Source organism: Oenanthe melanoleuca, chromosome Z (genome assembly GCF_029582105.1).
Source record: "Oenanthe melanoleuca isolate GR-GAL-2019-014 chromosome Z, OMel1.0, whole genome shotgun sequence".
Lineage (NCBI taxonomy): Eukaryota > Metazoa > Chordata > Aves > Passeriformes > Muscicapidae > Oenanthe > Oenanthe melanoleuca.
Genome location: NC_079362.1, coordinates 26,560,415 through 26,583,627, shown reverse-complemented (window position 1 = coordinate 26,583,627; position 23,213 = coordinate 26,560,415). Strand labels below are relative to the sequence as shown.

The window sequence follows — 23,213 nt, the reverse complement described above, 5'->3', positions numbered from 1 at the left end:
CTTACCACCTTTCTGATTTTTCCATACCTCTTTCAGTTTCTGTAAAGTTGGACTGATCTCCTCATTTAAGACCTGAAACATATAACAGAAGATTTATATTCTGATTTTACTGAACACTGAACTTTAAACATGTGAACTTTAAGCATGGATATCTAGTTCCAGGTGCAGAAATTAACTATTCTACAAGTCAAAGTCAACATTAAACTGGTTATTCAGTTATCTTTAACAAACATGAATGAAAGTATACTTTACAACACGTAGTACCGTTTGAATGCTTTTCAGTTTGGATTCCTTCTTTTCTATGGTTTTCTGGACAGCTATTTTCTTGCACTCGTACATCCTAGTACCAGCTGCTTCTTCAATCATGGCTAAAATCTAAAATAAAACAATGCAAAAAACTTTCATGTTTCTTCTTACGTCAGATTGGTTCAATTAAGCTGAACACCTCACCTCCCTCCAGCCTTTTTGTCACCCCCCCTCCCAACATACAGATTCTTATCATTCAAATCAGTTCAGTAACACTTCAGACAAAAAAAACTCTTTCAATTTTCCTACCTCTGGTGGCTTCATATTTAGAACTTTGGTAATTTGTCCCTGGTGACAGAAAGATAAAATAAGAACAGAAAGATAAAATAAGAACAGTGGTTGTGGACCACGCAGTAGCAAAAAGAAAAACAAAAGCCAAAGCCCCAAACCCCCGCTCACTTTTATACATTATAAGTTCAAGCACTTTCAAAAAATTTTTTGCTACAACAATAATCTAGTTTACTCAATTGTTTTGCTCTTCAAAGTTCAAATAAGTCATTCTTTCAGGTAATATACTTGAAATAACTCTTACACCACATCTCAGGCTCATCCTCCACAGTCCTGATTACATCTTAAAGGACTAATGCAAGTATTTTTCCTAGAGTCTTACTGTTGCTAATGTTGAATAATCTCCTAATCATAAATCAGCTTTTTTGGTGACACAGCTCATATATAACAGAGAGAAAGAAAGTATGTAGAAAACTGTCCCCATCTTTGCCATCCACTTGGGAAATTACATTTGAAACAATAAATCCTGCTCAGTTTTATTATTCCTTGCAAATATTTCAGGAATTTGCCTAGTCCCTTACAGACTTATCAATTTCTCAGCTTTCTTTGGATAATTGAGACTTAAGAAGGTATATATCTAAATTTCATTCAAGACCACTGTCTAACACAGAGCACAAATAATAGAAAATAAAATCTGCCACATTATAATATTTATAAAAGCAATATCTATATGTTAAAGAGAAAAAAATAGAAAATAAAATGGGAACATCAGAAGTTTGCTAACATGAGGGACACATGTGAGGTCTTGTGCTAGAAGATGCGTTTTAGGGTCAAACCATGCTGTAGCGGACATCTTAACTACTTAACAGACTTCATTTTTACCTTATAAGATGTTATTCTAATTAGGAAATTTAGTGTTTTCCCACTCTCTGCCCTTAAATTTAGTGAAAGTCCTACTCTTTCTGGATTTTATAAAGATGCACACAATACCTGCATAATGAGGAAGTGAGGGTTATTGACATTGAGTCCAACGGAACAGAAGAGATCCTGCACACGGCTGTTGGCAGCATTCACACCATTGATGAGATACTTACTCCTACCTCCAACAACAACCTGGAGAGCAAAGACAAAAAAACTGCTTGGTGTTGTGAGAATATAAACTGTAATAAAGAATAAAAAATCTGAGTGCATCACACGTTATATCTTTGGGTACACAAGTATGTGCATACTGTACAGAACATCAAACCAGAACTTGACATTTAAAATATTTAACTAATTTAAGAAAGATAAGTTACTGAGGACAATACTGTCAAAAAACTTTCCAAAACCTCTACTTTAAAAACCCAAACAATCAAAAAATAATCAAAAACCAAAACCCCAACATCTTCATCAGAAAAAGAAAGGTTCCTTTGTTCTTGGAGACCAAATTTAACACACAGTTCAAATATTAAGAGGAAAGATATGAAAACAAAAAAGCTGCAATATCAAACATTTTAATTTGCTTTATGAACATTTCTAGCCAGTACACTGGATCTGCTCCTGCAGTTTGCATAACTAACTACACTGGAGAGGCAACGTAGAAGCCTTGCCTCTGCTGCAGAAACATGGTAAAAATATATATATATATATATATAGGTTATGAAAAATTATAGTTATTAAAGACTCACCTGCCTAGTCACAGTAATCTCATCATTAGTGTCAAAACCCAGTGGACTTCGACTCTTGTCTGAATTATCAAAGATAATAGACACAGTTGCCTTTGTAATTCCAGCTTGCCCACCCTTATAAACTAGATCTTGCATGTTGGAAGCTCGAACCTAAGTCCAGGAAACAGACAAATACCTTTTTTTAAGTAATTAACTTCACATTTTCACTGTACTACTGTAGGTTTTGGAGAAATTAATGAAAAAGAAAATTAAGATCTAGCTGCATATTTATGAGTTCGTGTGAACTGACACATGGGAGCTGTAAGGTGTTGCCATCATAAAACCACAACCAGTGTGTGCCAGTCTAGTTTTATTTATCCAGCTAAATTTCTGCATGAGGCCCCTGACAAACACTGAATACATCTTTAAAAAAGCCAGCTGACAGTAAATTTATTTAACAAGCACTTATTTTTCACAATGCAGTTCACAGGGAAATGATTCAGACGGTGTTGCTTGGAGGTCTGCAGGCTTTGTCTACAGCTGGAGGAAGGTAGGGATGTGAAAGAATGGAAATTTAAAAATCACCTTCAGACAGAGATTAAAATCTATGTCAGAGCACACAGTTTTTTAAGATAATAAAGCAGATATAATCTCTTAAACAGCAGGCATTGCATGAAAACCACTTACAAATTTTTTTCTTATGAACCAGGTAGCCAGATTTTAAGACCCAATCCAGAACCGAAAACAGTTCTTACAAGTGAGTAAATTAGTACCTCAGATGCAAAATACCTTTGGCTTTAAGTTGTTAGCTTTTAAGTGGTTATTTTTAATCTACGGTCTTAAGCCACATACTTTGTGTAAGTGTTATATGTGGATGAAGTTGTAACTCAACCTTAATGTAAAACTGAGCAACGACAGAGACCCAGAATGAAAATGCCAAATAATGAAACTATTTCTTTCAAAGAAGCGCCACTCAGCGGTTACTCACTGGAGTAACACGAAAAAATTGCTGACAGAAGAAAGACCTTTCTTCAACGTCTCGTCTCTTTACCTGTGAGAGATTGTTGATTCCCAGCACGAAACAGATTGAGTCCAAGACATTCGATTTGCCGCTACCATTCAGGCCAGTAATGGCATTGAATAATGGGTCAAAGTCATGAATTTCCGTCCTCTGAGCATAGGATTTAAAGCCATCAAGAACAATTGACTTAATGTACATCTTCTCAATATTCCTAAGGATCAGTTAATGTATTCCTCTGAGAAGCTGTAAGAAAGGTATCTGGATCATAATCCTATACATTTCAGAATACAGAAAAAAAGAACAACCAAATGAATCATACCGCCAAACAACTAGACCTGCGAGAAAATGGAACGAACGCATGCCTTTTACAGCAAAAATGTCATGTGCTTATAAACGAAAAAAGCCAAGCTGACCACAGATCCAGGCAGTATCCCAACAATAACCGGTGTTTCAGCATTTCTAAGCGACTTGCTTAGAAACGCAAAGTTTATCGCGACACTCGCCGCAAAACTAGGTTTTGCCGCAAAGCTGGCCCGCCAGCGAAGGGGAACGAAAAGCCCGGGCATTTCAGAACACGGCAGAACATCCCTTTCCTGCTTGCAGAATTGCTGTATCTGCTCAGCCACACCGCCCGCGAGGGGAAAATCCCAGAGAAGCGGCAGCCTCGGCTCTGAGGCACCGCGAACAAGGAGCCATCAGAGCCCCATCAGCGCCCCGGCCGCCTTCATGGCGCTGCCCTCCCGGCCCCGCCAGTGACTCTGCTCCAGCGAGCCCTCCCTGCCGGTTCTGACACCAACTCGGCTGCTGGCAGTCCCGCTTGCCTCCGCGGTCCCGCTGCCTCACTCCCTCACCGCTGTCTAGAGCTGCTCTCCGGTCCCGCTGCCTCACTCGCTCACCGCTGTCCAGAGCTGCTCCGGCTCCACTGCCCTCCTCGCTCACGTCTGGCCAGAGCCGCTCTGGTCCCGCTGCCTCACTCGCTCACCGCTGTCCAGAGCCACTTCCCGGTCCCACTGTCCCCCTCGCTCACGTCTGTCCAGAGCCGCTCCGGTCCCACTGCCACACACGCTCACCCTTGTCCAGAGACGCTCCGGTCCCACTGCCCCACCCGCTCACCCCTGTCCAGAGCCACTCCCCGGCCACGCTGCTCCGCTCGCTCACCCCTGTTGGGAGCTGCTGATCCCTGCCACGATCAAATTTTGGCGCCGAGCGTCGCAGCCGTTAGGGGTGGTGCCTGATGGCGGCCTCCTCGTCAGTAACCCGGCCCGCCCTCCCTTTCGGGCGGGGGGCGGCCAGGACCGTGCCTGGCTCCTCCCGGAGGGGATCGCGGTTGGAAGGGGCGGCACGCAGCCCACCGCAGGCAGGCACGGCGGGGATGGGGGGAAAGGGCTGCTTCTGCTCTGACGGAGGCGGGAGTGGGCAGGAAATGGCGGGTGCCGGCCCCGTGAGGAAGATGGGGGTGGGCTGCGGGAAGGCGTTCGTGCAGCGGGGCTGAGGGCCATGGGCGTTAATGCCAGGCTGCGAGGGAATTGTCCTTGTACTTGTCCCTGGAATTATGTTAAAATGAAAGAAATGCTGTTCTATACTTTCTACAAGCATTCCTGCTATGCCACCCCCACTCCCTTCAAAGAAAAAAAAACAAACAAGCGCCATCTATCCCTGTTCAAATCTGTTGCTGTAATTTACATAGACATTCTTCCATTCAAACAGAATTAGGAGAACTTGCTCAAAATGCGTGAGTGCGTGTTACTGGAAGAGCAGTAGCTGTGTATTTTTTTGCTGCACTGCACTGGTCAAAGCAGGAAAGCGAAGTTGGCTGGATGCATTTACTGAGCCTGCCTTTGTTTTTTTGTGCTGTGTAAATAGACCAGGAGTTTGCAGGCAGGTTCCAGTCTTGCTAGACAGTGTTACTGCTGAGATCTGCTGTAGAACTTGGTGTCCTGGACTACTGCGTTTGATGTAATTTCAGTAATTTGAAATCTAGACTGCAGGTCTACATTACGTTAGGAAAGCACAGTGTATTTGCTTGCTTCAGGAATTAAATTGGATACAGCCGTTTAAGCCGTTAATGTGACAGCACTTTTGCTGGAAGTACTGCAACTAAAAGCATTTGATGGTCCTTATCTGCTGTTTATTTGCTTACGTCTGGAAATTAAACTGGGAAAAACTATTTTGCAGTATGGACAAGAATCGGATTGATACTGTATAACTCTAAAAGCCTGCTCTCTGTGGCAAACCGAAAATGTTCTCAAATTATTTTTGAATCTGCCTTCTGTGGCAAACATACTAGAGTGTCTCTTTCCTGCAGGGTTCCTGGTTTGTTCCTGTTAGAGGTGGCTGTTTGAACTTCATTGAAGGTGATACCTGGTTGTTCTTCAAATGGCCAAAGTAATTCTCACTGTGTGGTTGGTGGAGCTGGTGGCTGAGGAGCTAGTGCAGTACCTGCTCCAGCTGTTGTTTTTCTATCCAGACTAACTACAGCCTGAAATAAGGAAATGGAAATAAAGCAGAACCAATCCTGATGAGAGGCTTTGTCCTGTAAAGATAGCCCGGTTTGTTCCCTATTTACGTATAACATGGGAAAGAAAAATAATTATAATATTAATAAATAAGTTCTTAAGTAGATCTGTAATAGCTTTGACATCATAAACCTTAAATCTGAGTGCTTCATTTTAAGAAATAAAAAATCCAATTGTAGCTACTTAACACACAGCACAGTTGGAGCAAATATAACACATGGCTTGAGGAAGGAAAATACATTTTTAGCAGCTTGCTATCTAGGAGTGGCAAGAAGGAAATGCAGAGGCAGTGGAAGCAGGGACAGGTATCTGGGATGAGTATAGGGAATCTGAGTGTGTAGGGATGGGCTGAGGAAGACCAGGGGGCATCTGGAGCTGAACCTGATGAAGAGTACAAAGAATAACAAGAAGGGTTTCTACAGGTATGTTGCTCAGACAGAAGAGGTCAAGGAAAGTGTACACACACATACCACTGTGGGAAATGCAAGCATGGCAAACAGGTAGCAATGTACCAGAAGGCTGAGGTACTGAACAACTTTTTTGCCTCAGTCTTCAGTGGCAAAACACTTCTCTTTCCACATCCTTCAATTAGGTGGACAGCAGGGTGGGGACTGGAGTAGCAAAGTGTTTCCCACTGTAAGTGAAGGTCTAGTGGCAGGGCTGCACCAGTGAAAAATGCCATCCTAGGGGTCTCAGGGTTAAATAAGCCGTCCTGCAGTGACATATAGCACCTGACAGATTTGCTTCTTGCCACTGATCAACGCTGGTCATGGGTGTGAGCTCTGACTGAGGTATTTCTTATGGTCTGTAAATGTGAGCATTCATCTAGCCCTAGCTCAGAGACAAATTGGTGAGTTAGAATTGTCCCTAAATTAGAGGATTGTCCACCACAGGACAAAGTCCAGGTGGCAGCCCATTACTAGCCATAATTTTTATATCCTTATGAGGGACCTAGACAGTCATGACCTGGAAGGGCAGAATCTTCCCCCACTACCCTGAACTTGGATCCAGCTGCATCCAGAGTTCTCAGTTCCCTAGTAGAAGAAAGTCACTAATACACAAGAGCAAATTCAGTATAGGGCCACCAAGATGATGAAGGAAAACCAAGAGAGAAATGGCTTTGTTCAGTATCCAGAAACAAAAGTTACTGTTTCTGCTGCTTTCTTTAGCTGCTTAGCAAGACAGTATTAAGAGAATGGAACCCAGCTCATCTGAGGGGAATGCACAATAAGAGATGACAAATGTGGTTTGCTAAACAGTGTTTTCCAATAGCATGTGGAGAGTCCTGAGATTTTCTTCTGCCAAACCATGTCAAGGTTAGATACTAGAACAGGTTGCCTGAAGAGGTTGTGAAATCTTTACTTTTAAAAAAGTAATACAACTTCACATGTCTGTGTGCAATCTGATCTATGCTTCCACTCTTAACGTTTGTTTCCTTGGACTTTTTTTGACATCCCTCTTCTTTTTTTTCCTCATGTCCCTTTAATTTCTCATTTATCCATCTCCTTAATCTTACAAGATAACAGGTAACAGATCAGAGTGTGTATATGCCAAGTGAGCTGGAGCAGCAGTTTCCATCTTGAGGGAGAAGTTGTTTGTGCACGTTACAAGCAGGAAATTGTTCAATGATTAAACTACCCTTGTTATACTACAGAAATCCAGGAAGTGACCTCAGAGAGTTTGCTAGTGCTTGAAAACACCAGCTCGAAGTTTGTCGCTTGCCTTACGAGATGTGCACACTGTAAGGGGATGTTTAACCTTTGTGAAAATCTGTGCCTTTAAAAACTTGAAGTTTTATTTGGCAGCTGTAAAATCACGAAGATGAAATATTTCTCTTTGTGGGGCAGTAACAGGCCTGTCACTGCAAATCTAAGAAGTGAAACTGGGATATAGGATATCTTTACAGCTTTGGTGAAATTTTGCGTTTACTGATGTTAAAACATGTGTTTGTCCTGCCTGTATCAACATTTAAATAAGGCAGAAGTAAAAAAAGTGCCTGAAAGAAGTTTAGGGTGCTGTGCTGTGCTGTGCTGTGCTGTGCTGTGCTGTGCTGTGCTGTGCTGTGCTGTGAGTGGGAAAGCCCAGCTGGCCCTTTAAGAAGCTTCAGCTTTTTTTTGTCAGCTGACATGAACTATGCCACATAGAACAGCAGAAAGTGGAAAAAGATCTTTAAAATCAGCAAGTTCAACCTAGCACCACCATGCTCACCAGTAAATGAGTGTAGTTTGTCCATGTAGTAGATGTGTCCTCGGTGCAATACCCATATGTTTTTTGAGCACTTCCAGGTATGGTGATTCCATCAGTTTCATGGACATTCTGGTTCAATGCTTTACAGCCCTTTCTGTGGAGAATATTTTCATAGCACCTGCATTAAACCTTCCTTAAGCTCATTTCCTCTCACCCTGTTACTTGGAGACTTGCCCCCACCTGGGTACAGCCTCCTTTCAGATAGCTGTAGAGAGTGATAAGGTCTTTATGTGGTCTTTATGTGCAGTTTCTGAGAGCTGAATGCAGCTGACCTATTTCTGTGATGAAAAATCTGTTGACTTCCCTTTTCACTTCCCCCTGTGAGCTTGCTCCTTTGACCTTCTATTGGAATTTCAACCGTTTAAGTGCAGGGTCACACAGTCATTTAGCAGAGTGATAACTAGTCACCTCCAATCTTTGACCTTCTTCCAAGATTTGAAAGTATTACAAAAGTAAGTGTAGTTACAGCTTTATTGTTTCATAATGCAGTGTCATGCTTGCGTGGATATTTGCAGTATGGTCTCTGCCAAAATTTGCGTGGGAGTGGTTTGCCTTTACTTTGTTTTTACCACAGGAAAAAAGAAAGATTTGAAAAAGCATTGTAAGAACTAAGTCAGGGGGGACAAACAGGTAATTCTTGCTAAAACTTGTAGGGACATAGGATTTGAGGCCACACTCACTCGAGGTAATTGATAATCTTTGTATGTGTATGGGAAGTTCTGAGGTAGCCTCTGGATTATTACTCCGTGGCAGTATCTACTGCCAAGAAGTCTTTTTATGTTGTTGGTTTTTTTTTTTTCTTTTTTTAAGGTATTTGTACCTTACGCTGGCTCATGGAACGTTGCTGTTGCTTTGAAATCCTGCAAAATGCTAAAAATTAGCTCTAGGGGAAAAAAGTAGCTATGATGACAATTACCAGAAAAACTTTGCTGCTATGGTGACTTTCTCCTTTACTCAGCCTTTAATCATACCCTTTTCTTCCAGTGTGGATGTGAGCATAGGTGTAACTGCTTCAGAGTGGAGATAAAAGGAAAAGTACCACAATCCTATCTGCAAATTGTGACTGTTAGGACAATTAACTGTTAAACTAACCCAGAATTTGAATTTAACTCATGTAACTGACAGGTTTCTAAGAGGATTTTGTCCTCAAGGTTAGATTTGGCCAAGTCCAGGCCAGGAAACCATACCACACCAGTCAGGAATAACAGCTGAGGCTACTTAAGAAAGATAAACTTTTCTGATTTGACTCGTGCTCTTTTGAAAGCTTTACTACTTTTCTACTTTAATATGACAATTTCTAGATTTCAGGTATCAATCACCACTTGCTCTTCAGCCTTCAGCCAAACTATTTCAATTTTCTCAGACTTGTCTGTCCCTTTTATTCCTGACCTTCTTTTCTAGTCGCTGTTATATTTTATGGTATTCCAGTTTTCACCTCTTCCTTCTTCTCTTCCATTTTCCCCTGAATTGTGAACCTCCTTATCCATGCTGATTTTGGGGGCTGAGCTATAATTACCTGTGTGAAGGTGCTTTGCTTTCAGCTCTGCTACAGTATACAGCAGCTACAGTGTCTGAACACAGATGGGATCTTTGCTTTGTTACATATATTATTAGTGCAAATAAGCCAAGACTTCCCAATTCATTACTTCTTTCCAAATAATAAGTATTCTTTATTATTTGATAACTTGATGGGCTAGACCACGGGGCAAGGAGGGTTTGAAGGTCATCAAAATAAATACTGTCTTGAAATTCAATTTCAGCAAAGGCTTTGATGGCTCTTTTGTAATAAAATCAAGGATGAACTCACTGTCAAAAGAACTATATTATTCAAACCTACTGACATTGAAAACAAAGTAATATTACAGTTTACAAGAGCGGGTTACTGCTCTTGGAACTGAGACTGTGGCTATAACACACTTAGTCCAGTAAGATTTAACTTGAGCCCACAGATGTTGTATCACTGCTCTTTATCCTTTGGAGTTATTTAATATGCTTTAGCAATATAGTCCTTACCACTTCCTAAACATACAAAATAATCTTGGTTTGTTAACCTGGAAATTAGTTTGTGGATCCATTAATCAATGTGTCTGTGTTGTTTTCTGTCTCTGGGGCTTTTTGTTTTATGACCTACAGGAAAGTCACCAGCCTTGAAGTGGCTATAATGATGCAATTTCAGTGGAAAAAGAGAAATAGCAATCAGAAAATTTGTCCTGTTTGCAAAATCAGACCTAAATATAATAAAAAGGGTTCAGTGAAATTAGTTTTTCAATATTGTTCCTAGGCAAAATCATTGCTCTGCTGCAAAAACCTGTGTATTCCAAAGCGTAGAGATCTTTGATAGGGAGGTGAGGATTCCTGTGAATGGGAGATCTGAGAGTGGAAGCACCCAAAGAAGCAACAGAGGGAGACAGAAATGGCCAGTACTGATGGCATGCAGATTTGCAGATCGTCATGATTACAGCACGTTTGGAAGGGCCTGGTAGGGAAAACAAAGGACATTCTGAAGCAAGTAACAAGTTCCTGTACTCAGCTGTGAAGACGCAGGCTATTAAGATGGGATAGTGGGAAAGTAAAGAACAGGGCTGGTGCCTCGGAGGCAGACAAAAGAGACAGTAAGGCAGGAATGATTCACTAACGTGTGACAGGATGGAAGACAAAGCATTTCTCAATCACTGTTGGCTCCCCGGGGGTACAAATGGCACATCAGTGAACTGCTGCCAGCGTGGCCAGCGTCCCTTTGTCCTCGGTCATTCTTGGTTGTAGCACTTGGGTACCTATCTGAACGTAGGTCACACAGGTGGGATAAATCCCTCACAATGCCTGTGAGCGTAAGATAGTGAGGAGCATCAGTTTTGCTCCTGTAAACATGTTTTCTGGCTTTGTTTTGTTGCTGCAGTGTCATGGTGTCTTTTGTTACAGCCTAACACTGTTGATAACAAAACAAATGCATAAAGGGCAGACACAAATGCTGGCTTTGGCTGCCTGGTTACCTGCTGTGAGATGCTTTGAGATTGATTTTGATGATACTTTCTTCATTTTGTGAAAGGTGATTTCCCCAGCACACACTTCGGGTGCAGGAAACCTTGACTGGTGTTGTGTTCCTTAGTCGTTGAGGAACACAGAATATCTCTGTTTCATCACAGAAAGTTGTTGAGTGCTGATTCGTTTCTGGAATTGGTGACTTACTCTTTTATCTGAAATAGTGGAGAGCTTGCCCTGTTCTCTCTGATCCTTACACGTGCATCTTTAAACACATTTTGCTTTTTTTTTTCCTCAGGTCCTTGTTACTAATTAGCACTTCTGTCTTAATGGGTTTTGTAGTTGAACCCGTCGCTATATATTGGTTTCTTTACACGTTTCACCCTTCATGTTGTACTTGTGCGTCTTCACAAAAAGAACGAAAGCTGAAGACAGTTTTCTCCCTTGCAAAGTGCCTCATTTCAACATAGTTGGGGCAAAATGCCAGAGTTTGCAATTGTTTCTTAAGGTGGCTCGTAGATACAGGCTAAGCCACGCAAGCTCTCCTTGTGCTAGGATCAGCGAGCATGTCAGGGCACACACTATGGGTGGCGAACGAATTTCCTGTATTAAAACATGAACTGGGCAATGAAACGGGCATTAATTTTTAATTAGATATTTTTGCACAGAGGTAGAACTCTTAAGAGTTTCAGGGCTGGATGGGTAAAATGTAATTTGAAGAAACTAGTATTGTGGTGGATAGTGTTGGTCTCCCGACTGCATATCCTGTGCGTTTAGCATTGCGTGCTTGGCAGCCGTGACTGTGCAACTGGCTGGGCGCGGAACAGGGGGCTTGAAGGGTTGAACAAAACTCCTGCTGGGAAGAAGCTGAATCACAATGGGTGTGCCTTATGCGGTGTTTACTGAAGGTTTACTCCTAGGGAAATCTACTGAGGGCGGTACTTGCTGGCAGCAGATGTTTTCACCCTTTTTAAATGAGTGTGATCGAAGGAGCCCAGCCACCGGCTAAGCAGACACGGAAGATTGTTCACCTTGTCAGCAGAAGTTTTCACCTACCTGGTCAAAGTATAAGCTTCTTTTTCTTTGTTCTTATTGATGCACTTGGGTGGTAGAAGGGAAGAGGACCTGTGAGGATAGAATTAAAGCAGGTGATTTGTTTGTTTCTGTCTTGTATGGAACTCATCGGCAGCAATGTGCTCCCAATTCCAGGCTCCGAGCTCCACAACTGAAGAAGCGTTTTCTTTCAATAGGAGTGCCACAGAAAGGGGTCTTGCTTACCTTTATTTTTCTCACTTGCACTTTGGTTCAAGCTTGTAAAAGTTTAGATTCAGTAGATACCTCAGTAATGGGGACAATAGACTTAAGTTTTAATTTTTTTTTTTCTACAGAATTTTTTTTTCCTCCTAAAATAGCAGATTTTCCTTCTTTAGTATCTTTAGAGTTGAACATTTTGCTGGGATGACTTCCTACATGAGGACTTGCTGTCAGCAGGCAGGGAGGTCTGACAGGTCACAGGAAGATCTGGGTTGCTAAAGCAATGACAGGACTTTTCTGACATTTTGTTAACCTGGGGATGTTACCACAGAAGCAAGCAGAGTGATGGCACATTATCGAGTTAGGTGTTTTGCCTGATGAAATCTAAACCAGCCTGGTGAGTAGCCCAGCACTGCTGGGCATCACTTTGACAGGTGTTCTTTGTGTTTGTTGCACAGGATGGTGATTGCCAAGGCATGGGTTCTAAAGAAGCATTTTGATGGTCTTCCCAAAACCAGTGACTTTGACCTGAAGACAATAGAGCTACCAAATCTAAAGGATGGAGGTGAGCAAAGTACAGCCTATTACTACTAATTTTTCTTGAGGTTATATGACTTCTGGTGGCTGTGGATCTATAAAACTGCGTGTTTCTCTTTGGAATTTCAAAAATTGCTGGCGTGTCACAAGCCGAGCACTTTGAGGGAGAAGGACAATAGCTGAAGAAGTATACTTACTGATGGGGTTGGTGGTTTCAAAGAGACCTTGCCTTCTTATAATGCCCTTAGAAACAATGATTGAATTCTAAGTCCATTACACAGCATTTACACATACCTTTCAGAGTTTCATGCTGCCTAATCACACTTGTTGCCTGATGACAAAGGCATTCGAATGTGTTTGCAAATGGAGAAAATTACCGAAGTGATATGGCCTCAAAACTGACAACCACAAGGAAAACAGAATTTGTTTAATGCAGAAAGAGAGAAGTAGACTGTGAACACAGAACCCATGAAGTAACTGTATTAAGACCCTAACACGTTTTTTTTAGTAAAATGTTTTATCTACTTTCATTTGCAAATTGCTTTGGAAAAAGGTGGAGAATATGATACACTATAGGAGTAGGCTTTCCGAGGAGTTTTTCATGAGGACAGGGAAAATATTGAGGACAGTAGTGGGGGAGAGCAGAGTGACTGCTTTGGGAATGAATTTGCAGTTGAAAGACCTCGGGGCTGGAGTCAGTGAGGTTTGGTCTTATATTTCAAAAAGTAAGATGGCAAGATTTCTGCCCACATTCAAAATCTACTTTTTTTTTTTTTTTCGCCAGACCTTATCTTATTTGATCTGTTGTAACAAGAAGAGAGATTGAATATAAATAGAAAAAAAACAGGACACTTTTTATTCCTGAGTTTCTCTGATTTGAGAAAAGTAGGAATATGTAACTTATTAATCAAGAGTTGTTGATAAAAGAATGAACTTTGATTTTTGGTTTCACATGGAAATTTGCACCATATTTTCTGGAGCCTCATCCCACCACTTGCCATTTACAAAATTTGCCACACTTTAAAAGGTGTTCAGGAGGATATTAAAGTAGCAATTATTTTTGCAACTTAAATATTTGAAAACTCATTTCTTCTTACATATATGAATGCACTTAAAAATTTCATACCTGTGGGTATGTAAGAACATCGAGTATTTTTCTACTTCCAGTTTTAATCTTTAAAGCAAAAAGAGGCATAAGTTCACACTACAATGACACTTTTAAAGGCAATGGCCTTCCTTGTTATGTAACGTGGCTTTCTTGCTCACTCTCAACTGCAGTGCAGGCAATGATAAATATTAGTAGGTGGAGATGAACTGCTAAAAGTTCTGTGTAAATGGGAAGTTTAAAACATGTTTAACAATGTCTTTCCCAAGAACTGGTGTTAATAGAGACTGTAGAAAAGATCGACTAATGCCTTCTGTTTAAGGCAGCCAAGTAGTTTGGATTTGACCTGTGCCACCCTCTTCTGGCTGAATTATGGGATGACATTTTATATACATCAAAATTAAATGAGAGTTTTTAAAAATTCTGGCTGCTTGACCCCTCTGTAGAGAAAGCAGACACATGCAAAATTGCAGGATTGAAAATAAGATAGTTTCCTTAAGCTACACTGGGAAAAGTTTCTTTTTCAACAGCATGCCAATGCCCCAAAACTAATGAATGTAGTAGTTGTTTCTGGCAGGTTTTCCCTAAACAAAGATGGGATATGGGAGTTTCGAGCTGTCAGGAGTTCATATCAATTTAGCTGAAACACTGACTTGTGAAAACTATGCTCTACTGTGCTGTTAATATCCAGGAATTTGCTTTGTCTTTCATTGCAGAGTTGCTGCTTGAATCAGTGTTTCTCAGTGTTGATCCTTACATGAGGTATACCTTTTTGTCCTTTCTGAATTTCTGGCTAAAGCATCTAATTTCTAATTTGATTTGCCACTTAAAACTCAAAACAGCAGTGGGCAGCACACAGTGTTGCCAGAGTCCCAATGCCTTTGTCTGCTTTTTAAAAAATGTATGTTAATTACAAGACTCAAAATATGGAGCTAGACATTGGGGTAACATTTCTTCTGCTGTAGGCTTTTCTTGGAATCAGCTGTTATTCCTTGTCATGTATTCAACTGGAATGCAATGTACTCAGATGAGACTGAAGCCTTGTAGCAGTTCCTGCTTAATTTAACTTAGCAAACTTGTGCTTAAGGACACATATTCTAAGTTGGGCATTGCTGATACACCCAGTAGGCAGTAGTTGAAGCACAGGGAGACTGGTAGTTTGAAGAGGCATTGTGGACACTAAATTCAGAGACAGTTCTCTAAGTCTTAGGCTTCTTGTAGTGGTGGACCATGCTGGGAAGATTAATGCTATCATCCCTCCAACACTCCTGCCCAGGATGCCCAAGTAGCTGGCACTGGAAAACATCCCATTATGCTGTTACAATGACAAGCTATTTGTGATCTGTTCAACAACGCTGCTGACATTCTATTCCTGGGTCAAACAGTTGCTACTACTATGTAGTGTGTCTGGAACATTATTAAAGTTGCATACAGTAAGCTGTGTTTGCCTGTGTTGCAGACCTTACAGTCGACGGGACATGAAGGAAGGTGACATAATGATAGGCACACAGGTTGCCAGGTAAGACCTTCAGCTCCTGGTATCAGGGTGCAGGTCTCAACAGGAATGTGCTGACACTCAAGACATCTCCAGCCTATGTTACCCATGCTTGACTTGTGTCTACGTACTTCTGCTACTGACATTCTTAACTGGTTGGAATGTTTTTTTCCTCTAAGAACCTCTTTTGCTTTTCTGGAGAGCACTTAGACATAGATCTGTTTTTTGTTTCTGGTAATAATGTCTTCAAAGGCAGTTTTTACTAGTATAAAGGACAAACAATTCTACTTGCAACAAATTTTGTACTTCAGATTTTAAAACCTGATGTGCTAGTAGCTGCATGTCTGCAACTATGCATGCTATCTACTCCAACTGAAAATACTTCCACATCACCAAGGATACAGCTCTAGCCACAGGGTTATATAACCTTAAATCCATCCTTTTCCCATTGTGGTAATGTAGCTACACAGATGTTTCCCTTTGTTGGCTTGTTCCTGCTGTGCTGCCTGTAAATTGCTGCCTAGGAACATCTGTGACCTTTGACTTCTGGGTTTCTCTGCAGAAAAATTGGGATAAAGTAACACTGATGAACAGAAGGTCAACTGTTTCTAATAATTCTAAGCTGCTTATCTACTCCTTTCCAGCACAGTTTTCTTGTTGAGCTAAGAAAGTGGAATTTTCATTTGGCATAGAGACTGCTGATATGGATATCTCCCTAATTTTAGATATTGATTTTTATCTAGTTTCATTATCCGAAGAGAATCCATCTTCAGGATCTTCAACTTTTAAATGAGGTGCAGGTTGTCTGAGAGCAGACAGCCTTTCAGCAACTCCTTGCTGTTCCATGCTTTAATCCCAGCATCCTCTTTCCTGCGTTCTAACTCACAGAAGCCTGGTCTGGTCTCAAATCAAACTGGTGCTAGTCAAAGAAACAGTTGGCACTTGTGTGGGAAAATTTGGTTTGTTGTGGGCTGGGCTGAATCTAAAATCATCTTGCCACTATCTCCCTCATGATAAGAGGTTGTGAACATTTCAGGAAAGACACTTGACACCTACAGCAGGTATGGGATAAAAATCATGACATGAAATATTTCTTTTATGAATCACACAAAGAATGGAAGAGCCAGTATTGATTTGCTTCTAACAGGATGTGGTTTTGGTTTTGTTGTTATTACTGCGTTTGTTTGGTTTTGGTCTTTTTTACTTTTTAAACAGGATTGTAGAAAGCAAAAATCCTGCTTTCTCAGTGGGGGCCTTTGTCGTGGGTAACAAGGGCTGGAGAACTCATTTTATCTCTGATGGGAAAGATGTACAACTCCTTCCTTCCAATTGGCCGGAATCACTCCCCAAATCTCTAGCTCTTGGAACAGTTGGCATGCCAGGGTAAGTTTTGACATAAAAAGGCAACTGTTTCGTGGATTTTGGTGTGTAGGAGGTTTCTGACTGGCTGTTTTGACCTTTGTCTTGTTTCTTCACACTGGCAAAAAAGGTGTGCATCTGGATGCCCTTGCCCTGCATAGGGCATGAAGTTTGGCCCATCCTCTACATCAGAGGAGATTTGCCTTGGAGATTATTGTGCCTCTCCTAGAGGAGCTGTAATAAGTCAGAAAGAGGATGCAGGAAGAGATGAAAAGAATCTAGTTCAGTCTGTGTTAACTTCAGTGGAAAGTCTCAAACTTAACTGGCGCCTGGACTAGTCTGCTTTTGCTGATAGGGCTCTGTTGCCATCCCTGTATTTCCAGAATCAACCCCCAAAAGACAGATGCTTTATTATGCAGCAATATTGATGTCCTTTAAATTGCACTGCAGCAGACAGAGCTGCTGTGCTTTGGAACCCATATTTACTGTTGTGATCTTTCAGTCATTTCTTGCATTTCTTACCTCATTCTCTGTAGTTTATATGGGAAACCAGGATTTAGTCCTAATGATCCGGAAGGCTTTCAAAATGATTGTAAAATTGTGTGTGGTGGTGAACTTCGCAGATTTCATTTTAACATCAGTCAACATGCATGTTTTTTCTGGGTGTCTTATAGAGGGATTCAGTTAGCTCTTTCAGTTGAGAACACGTGGGAAGCTCTAAGCTTGAATTTAGAAATTAGAAGAAAAGTTTTGTTGGATTCTTGGCCAGTCAATGAGCTACTTTAGAGGTTCCTACAGATTACTAGTGCACTGGTGAGACCAAAATACAGTTTCCAGCTTTGAGCCCCTCACTAAAAGAAAGACTTTGAGGTGCTGGGGCATATCCAGAGAAGGGCAGCAGGGCTGATGAAGGACCTGGAGTACAAGTCTGATAAGAAGTAGCAGAAGGAGCTGGACTGGTTTAGCAGGGATAAAAGGTTCAAGGAGATCTTATTCTTCTCTACAGCTGCCTGAAGGAGGTTGTAGCCAAATGGAGGTCATGTAACAAGTGACAGGACAACAGAAAATTACCTCAAGCTGCATTAGGGGATGTTCAGGTTGGACATCAGAAAGAATTTCTTCACAGAAGGAGGTTGTCAAGCATTGGAACAGGCTTGTCCAGGGAAGTGGTGGATTCACTATCCCTGAAAGTGCTCAAGAAACCACTGGATGAGGCACTTAGCACTAAGGTTTAGTTGACAAGGCGGTAATTGGTCAAAGGTTGTACTCCGTGATCTTGGAGATCTTTTCTAGCCTTAACAATTCTGTGTTTCACCCAGTAGTCATATGAGTTAGCAGGGAGCCCATCAGTTCAGCAAGTTTTTCTCACCTTTTTTATCTTTTTCTGCCTGCTTTGATTTGTGATAACAAATTTAATCTAGTAGATACCAACTGGCAACTGCCCTCTATCTAGCTTGGATTTACTATCTCTTCCAGTATGTAAATAAGTTGTCACAAAGTTATCTGTGTTTCTCCTTTAGACTAATGAGCACAATGAAAGCTGTTTTTACCTTAGGGAGATTTCTGGCTCAACATTCTCTTTCCCAGCAGTGTTTTTTTTCCAGGGATGGTTGTGAAAGAGCCAAATTAAGAAGGTTGGATGAAGTTTTGTATTTCACAATATAGGAAAACTTAATCTTGTTTTGGTAGTGACGATATTTTGGTTCAGTGTAGTCTCTGTGTCTGTCATCTTTTACTCCTCACTGAACATTCTTTCCTTTTCTCTGCAGTCTCACTGCATATTTTGGTCTGCTGGAGGTCTGCAAGATGAAGCCAGGAGAGACGGTGCTGGTTAATGCTGCAGCTGGTGCTGTGGGCTCTGTGGTGGGGCAGATTGCGAAAATTGGGGTGAGTGGCTTGAACTGCTCATACTTGTTGCTGGGAAGACAACAATAAAACAGGGCAACAGGGCCATGAATGATCAGTAGGACAAGCATCCCTGAAGGCATGCCTACACTAGGGTCATGAGATAGGAAAGCTCCTGAAGACATAGCAAATGTAGTTGGATGTTTTAGGAGCTCATATGCTGACCACAACCTTGCTTTAAGGGTTAGCCTTTCACCCAGCAACTCTGAGTGTCAGCCTGTGCTATCAGGGAATGTCTATAAATGTGTTTCTCCTTTCCTTGCAGGGTTGCAAAGTGGTTGGCTGTGCTGGCTCAGATGACAAGGTTGCCTATCTGAAAAAAATAGGCTTTGATGAAGCCTTTAATTACAAGACTGTTAAATCTCTGGATGAAGCACTGCGTAAAGCTTCTCCTGATGGCTACGACTGTTTCTTTGACAATGTAAGTTCAGAGAGAAGGCCTTGCCTTGAGCAGCTGTCGTTTTCTATAAACTGTAGCAGGAACTCAATATTGTAATCATCTAATTAAAGTCTACACCAAGATTTCAATATGGAGATCCATTTAATCAAGCAGTGGTCTCTGTAGGAGCTTACTGTTTTTCTGTTCCCTTCCCACACATATTTCTGCAGCTGACTTCAGCAGTAACAGAAAGAGCAAAACCGAAAAGGCAAAGCTGGATTATTGGCAGTATTTGTGAATGGAGAGAGAGAAGTTTTGCTTCACTCTCTGAAAAGCATGGCACATTTTGGGGAGGTGACAGTCACAGTAACATGATACTGATCCAGTCCATTCCTGGCCCCACCTTCAACCACAGGCAGCTCTCTGCTATTGCTGAGAAGGGAGTGAGTGTGGATGGCTCCAAGTCATGAGGTCGTGGAGGCTGCATTGATACCTGTAAACAAAACAATAGCAAGGCCCACTTGCAAAACTACTGGAGCAGCCCTCAGAATGTTTCTGATGTCCCCCAAATACAGCTGAAATTACTGGATGTCAGTTCACTTTCAAGATAAAGCGCTAGCCCTGTCTCTTTTGATTTCCTACTACAGCTAACATATGCATTATACCTGATAATATAATACAGTACCTGTCCACAGGGGTATTAGCTGATATACCAGCCTTAAGCTCCCTGGCTAGGTACCCGGTTTAAAAGAAGCCATCATCATCTCTTTAGCATGTCTTTCCTTCAGCAGTGCTTCTGCTGATCCAGGGATGAAGGCTGTGGTATTTTGCCTTTCTCTGGAAGTTGAAAGGAATACTTGGTGTCAGGGCAAAGTGCTTGTCTCTGTGGCAGTAGCTCCTGCCACTTTGTGTTAGCCTTCCAAATTTCATGTCTCATGCTGATAAAGTGTTAAATAGGTTTTACGGTCATGTCCATTCTCTTCATTCTCACTACCAACTTTTGTGCAGAGCTCCCCACAGCAGTTTATTTTCTCACAGCTTTTCACTATTAAAAGCATCTTTTCAGAGCACATCCCTATTTTGGAGATGAGAACCATAAAGTAAAAAGTTTGCATCACCATGACGTAAAGATGCAAAGTTGCAGACTGGCATGTGAGAAAAGCAGAGCTGGTGCTTCTTAGCACCCTTAGGAAGAGGGATCTACATGCTAGTCCTGTCTGATGCTTCCAAACCAAGCTTCACTAAGCAGATTTGGAATTAAAACTGATTCCCTACATTCATAACTAATTTTTAGAAGAATGAGATTGAGTTTTCATAGCACTGTATAAATGCAAGTGTTTGCACTTACAGCCACCAAGTCTTTGGGGTATTAGATGTTGCTTCCCCTGACAACCTTTTGGTGCAACAATCCAGTGTTGGCAGATTTTGGCAGTCATTGCTAAGCACTGAATTGTCTCTAATGCTGCACATGCTCTGATTCTTGCAGGTGGGTGGAGAATTTTCCAGTATTGCTATCAACCAGATGAAGAAATATGGAAGGATTGCAGTCTGTGGTGCCATCTCTCAGTACAATGACTCTGTACCTCAGAAAGGTGAGAACCTTTATTGTATCTAAATTGGTTTTCTCTTTGTTGATGGCAAAAAGACATAATGAAAGTTTACTGTTTACTTCCCTGTGCCATTTAAGTGTATGTATGTGTATACATTTGGGTAACTAACTGCTGCTGTGGGACAGTGGGACCATGCTCCTTGTTGTACATGCACTCATCCTCCTTTGTGCACACTGTCTGGTGAACAGCAGCTGCTTAGCTGGCTAGAATATGTAAAACATATTCTAAGGACTCCACATGGCCCTGTGCAGGTATGGATCAGCAGAAGGCTGGTGTGGTATCATGGTGCCATTTATACAGTAGTACACACTTTAAGATGAGATAACGGTTTTCCATCAGGATTTTAGATGATGCAGCTTAAGGTTTTGGGTTTTTTTTCCCCAGAAGATTTTAGCTACTAATAAAACTGCTGAGAAATATGGGTGAATGAATATTCATTTTTAATATCATTAAATTTTCTAGATTTGCCTTCTGAAAGAAACAGGAGGACTATATTCCCTTGGGTAGCTGACCAGCTTTGGGCTCTCAGATCACTTTAAAAAAATGTACCAGGTTTTTGGTGATGAGGAAACTATCACACATTTTTATGATTGAGGAAACTGTTTTTCCAGAGTTTAAACTTACATTTTGAGGGTTAGAAAGAACATGAGAGCCTGTCAGGCTATCAAACAAGGTCATAAAACAGTTTTTTTGAGATTCAGTCCCTCAGGTGAAGCTGAGAACACTTTATTTTTGAATGAAACTGCTTTCAGAATAGTTTAGCTCCATTGCTTTATGGATCAGGCCTTTGTCTTCCTAGGTGACTCTTTGTCCATGAATCTTCAGTCTTTTGTGCTGGAAGTTCTTTTTGGAAGAAATACCTGTTGCTTCTGGCTGAAACAAAGTGATTCAGTGGTCTTTACTGGCTAAAAGCTCACTGTGTTAATTGGGTCTTATTCTGAATGAAACTGATGTTGCAGGTGGCTTGTTGGTTCTTTTCTCTTGCAGGGCCTTATGTGCAGATTCCCATGATTTTCAAGGAGCTTCGGATGGAAGGGTTTATTGTGAGCCGGTGGAGCGACCGGCGGAACGAAGGGCTGCAGGCCCTCTTGAAGTGGGTCGTGGAGGTAAGGAAGGAAGGAGCAGTTGTTTCTAAAGTGTACTCACACTGCAGAGTCCATCTTTGCAAGAGCTCTCTTTCATAGCTGTTTAGGTGAGACCCCAGCATGACACTTCCCTTCTCCCTGACTTGATCCTTGAGACTCTTTGGGGCACTTAGACCATAGTAAATATACCTGATCCCTTCTGTTTTCTTGAGACCTCTGGTGTCAGTTTGTGGACTGCAATATAATCCAGAATACATGTAGGCTTTGAAGAAGCATGCTTCCAGATTCATTCAAAACACTTATCTGGTAATGAAGATTTTCATATATAGAGTAATTCCCATATTTCTCAGTATGGGCCAGGATTTCCATTGCAGTATTGTGCTGAAATTACTGGAAAGAATGAATGTTTTTATAGTAAAGGGACTTACTAGGGGATTTCTTATATTTCATTTTTCTAGGTGATGACTGAGTTGTGAGAATTTTGTGAGTGTGAACACTAAAGGCTAAGATGCTCTACAAACATGAGAATTTGGGATGGGTCAGGTTTTGGTCATTCAGTTTGCAGTTCCATGCTTCTATATGAGTAGAGACAAGCCTGACTTTGAGTAAATGACCCCCTACCTGTCAATTGTTTGGGGATCAAGTAGCAATAAATCTATCCTGATATGTTTTTACAGCAGGGATTTTTGCTTCCTGTTATGACTCCAAGTAGAAGGTTTTACAACAAAGGCATACTCGTAAGAGCCCACCTGGTTTTGCAGTTGTCCTGGTGCATGCCAGCTTGCATGTTTCAAATGGAATATGTATGCTGGAGAAAATTTTACTGCAATTTATTCAGTTTTGGTGGATGAAAATTCAGCAATTTTCTTTCTTTCTTTTGACAGGGAAAGGTGAAGTACCATGAACAAGTCACTGAAGGATTTGAGAACATGCCAATGGCTTTTATAGGAATGTTAAAGGGAGAAAATCTTGGAAAAGCTGTTGTAAAAGTGTGAAGATCAGCTTTTCCTGGGAAACTGGTGCAGGGGAATGTGAATCTGTTAAATGGTTTTAATTCACTCATCAAATCATATGACCAGTATGTTTCAACATTTTGCTGGATGTTTGGTGATCATAACTTCTGTTAATAATTTGGCTAATAAGTCTCAGCATATTCCAATTGCTTTGCTCTTGAAGAAATTGAGAATTGCTTCCCAGAGCTACAGTAAACAAAGTGCCTTAAAATTGGTGAAAATCAGAACTGTAACTGATCTAATAATAGCTTGAACCTTTCTATGAGCAGGCTTGTAGAAAGGAAAATCAATTAGAAAAGCTTTGCTAACTGATGGCACATTTAATTTTTACCCATTGATTTGGCCCAGAACTTTACAAGGGGGATTTTTTTAAACTCATATCAAGGAGCAGAGAACAAGCTAAGATAACAACACTTGGGGATTCTAGCTTCCTCTCTAGCTGGCTTTTTATTTTTCTTCTATGAAACAGTATAGCTATCTCAGTTATTCTGAGAATATAGAAAGGGAAAATAAATCTCTTAATGTATA

The 23,213-nt window shown here is 41.2% G+C and overlaps 2 protein-coding genes across 4 annotated transcripts in view; one reads left to right on the top strand and one right to left on the bottom strand.

Annotated features, from left to right (window-relative positions):
* The window catches only part of SMC2 (structural maintenance of chromosomes 2), a 21,035-nt gene extending 16,567 nt beyond the window's left edge, over positions 1-4,468 (bottom strand). Inside the window, exons 1-7 of one of the 2 annotated variants that reach the window (XM_056514824.1) lie at positions 4,360-4,468; positions 3,232-3,444; positions 2,202-2,351; positions 1,525-1,647; positions 556-594; positions 265-375; positions 28-72 (exon numbers count right to left, since the gene is read on the bottom strand). In XM_056514824.1, the coding sequence (XP_056370799.1) occupies positions 28-72; positions 265-375; positions 556-594; positions 1,525-1,647; positions 2,202-2,351; positions 3,232-3,399 (636 nt within the window). In that variant the 5' untranslated portion in view covers positions 3,400-3,444; positions 4,360-4,468. Of the gene's footprint in view, positions 1-27; positions 73-264; positions 376-555; positions 595-1,524; positions 1,648-2,201; positions 2,352-3,231; positions 3,445-4,097; positions 4,317-4,359 lie in introns of those variants that run through there. The other variant, XM_056514825.1, reaches the window with a different exon arrangement.
* On the top strand, positions 4,419-23,213 carry PTGR1 (prostaglandin reductase 1). Of its 2 annotated transcripts, none has more exons than XM_056514828.1 (10): positions 4,419-4,562; positions 12,656-12,762; positions 14,556-14,601; positions 15,299-15,358; positions 16,550-16,717; positions 18,463-18,580; positions 18,864-19,019; positions 20,464-20,569; positions 21,575-21,693; positions 22,557-23,213. In XM_056514828.1, the coding sequence occupies exons 2-10, from the start codon at positions 12,657-12,659 to the stop codon at positions 22,665-22,667; spliced, it is 990 nt and encodes a 329-aa protein (XP_056370803.1). In that variant the 5' UTR covers positions 4,419-4,562; position 12,656; the 3' UTR covers positions 22,668-23,213. The 2 variants fall into 2 exon arrangements, with proteins under 2 accessions (XP_056370803.1, XP_056370801.1); XM_056514826.1 differs by lacking the exon at positions 4,419-4,562 and adding an exon at positions 11,846-12,008.

Bases quoted from the DNA above. Each gene is read 5' to 3' on its own strand.
- PTGR1 (XM_056514828.1), top strand. From the start codon at position 12,657: ATGGTGATTGCCAAGGCATGGGTTCTAAAGAAGCATTTTGATGGTCTT. The intron at 16,718-18,462 runs GTAAGTTTTGAC...TTTTCTCTGCAG, and splicing joins GGAACAGTTGGCATGCCAGG to TCTCACTGCATATTTTGGTC. The intron at 18,581-18,863 runs GTGAGTGGCTTG...CTTTCCTTGCAG, and splicing joins GGCAGATTGCGAAAATTGGG to GGTTGCAAAGTGGTTGGCTG.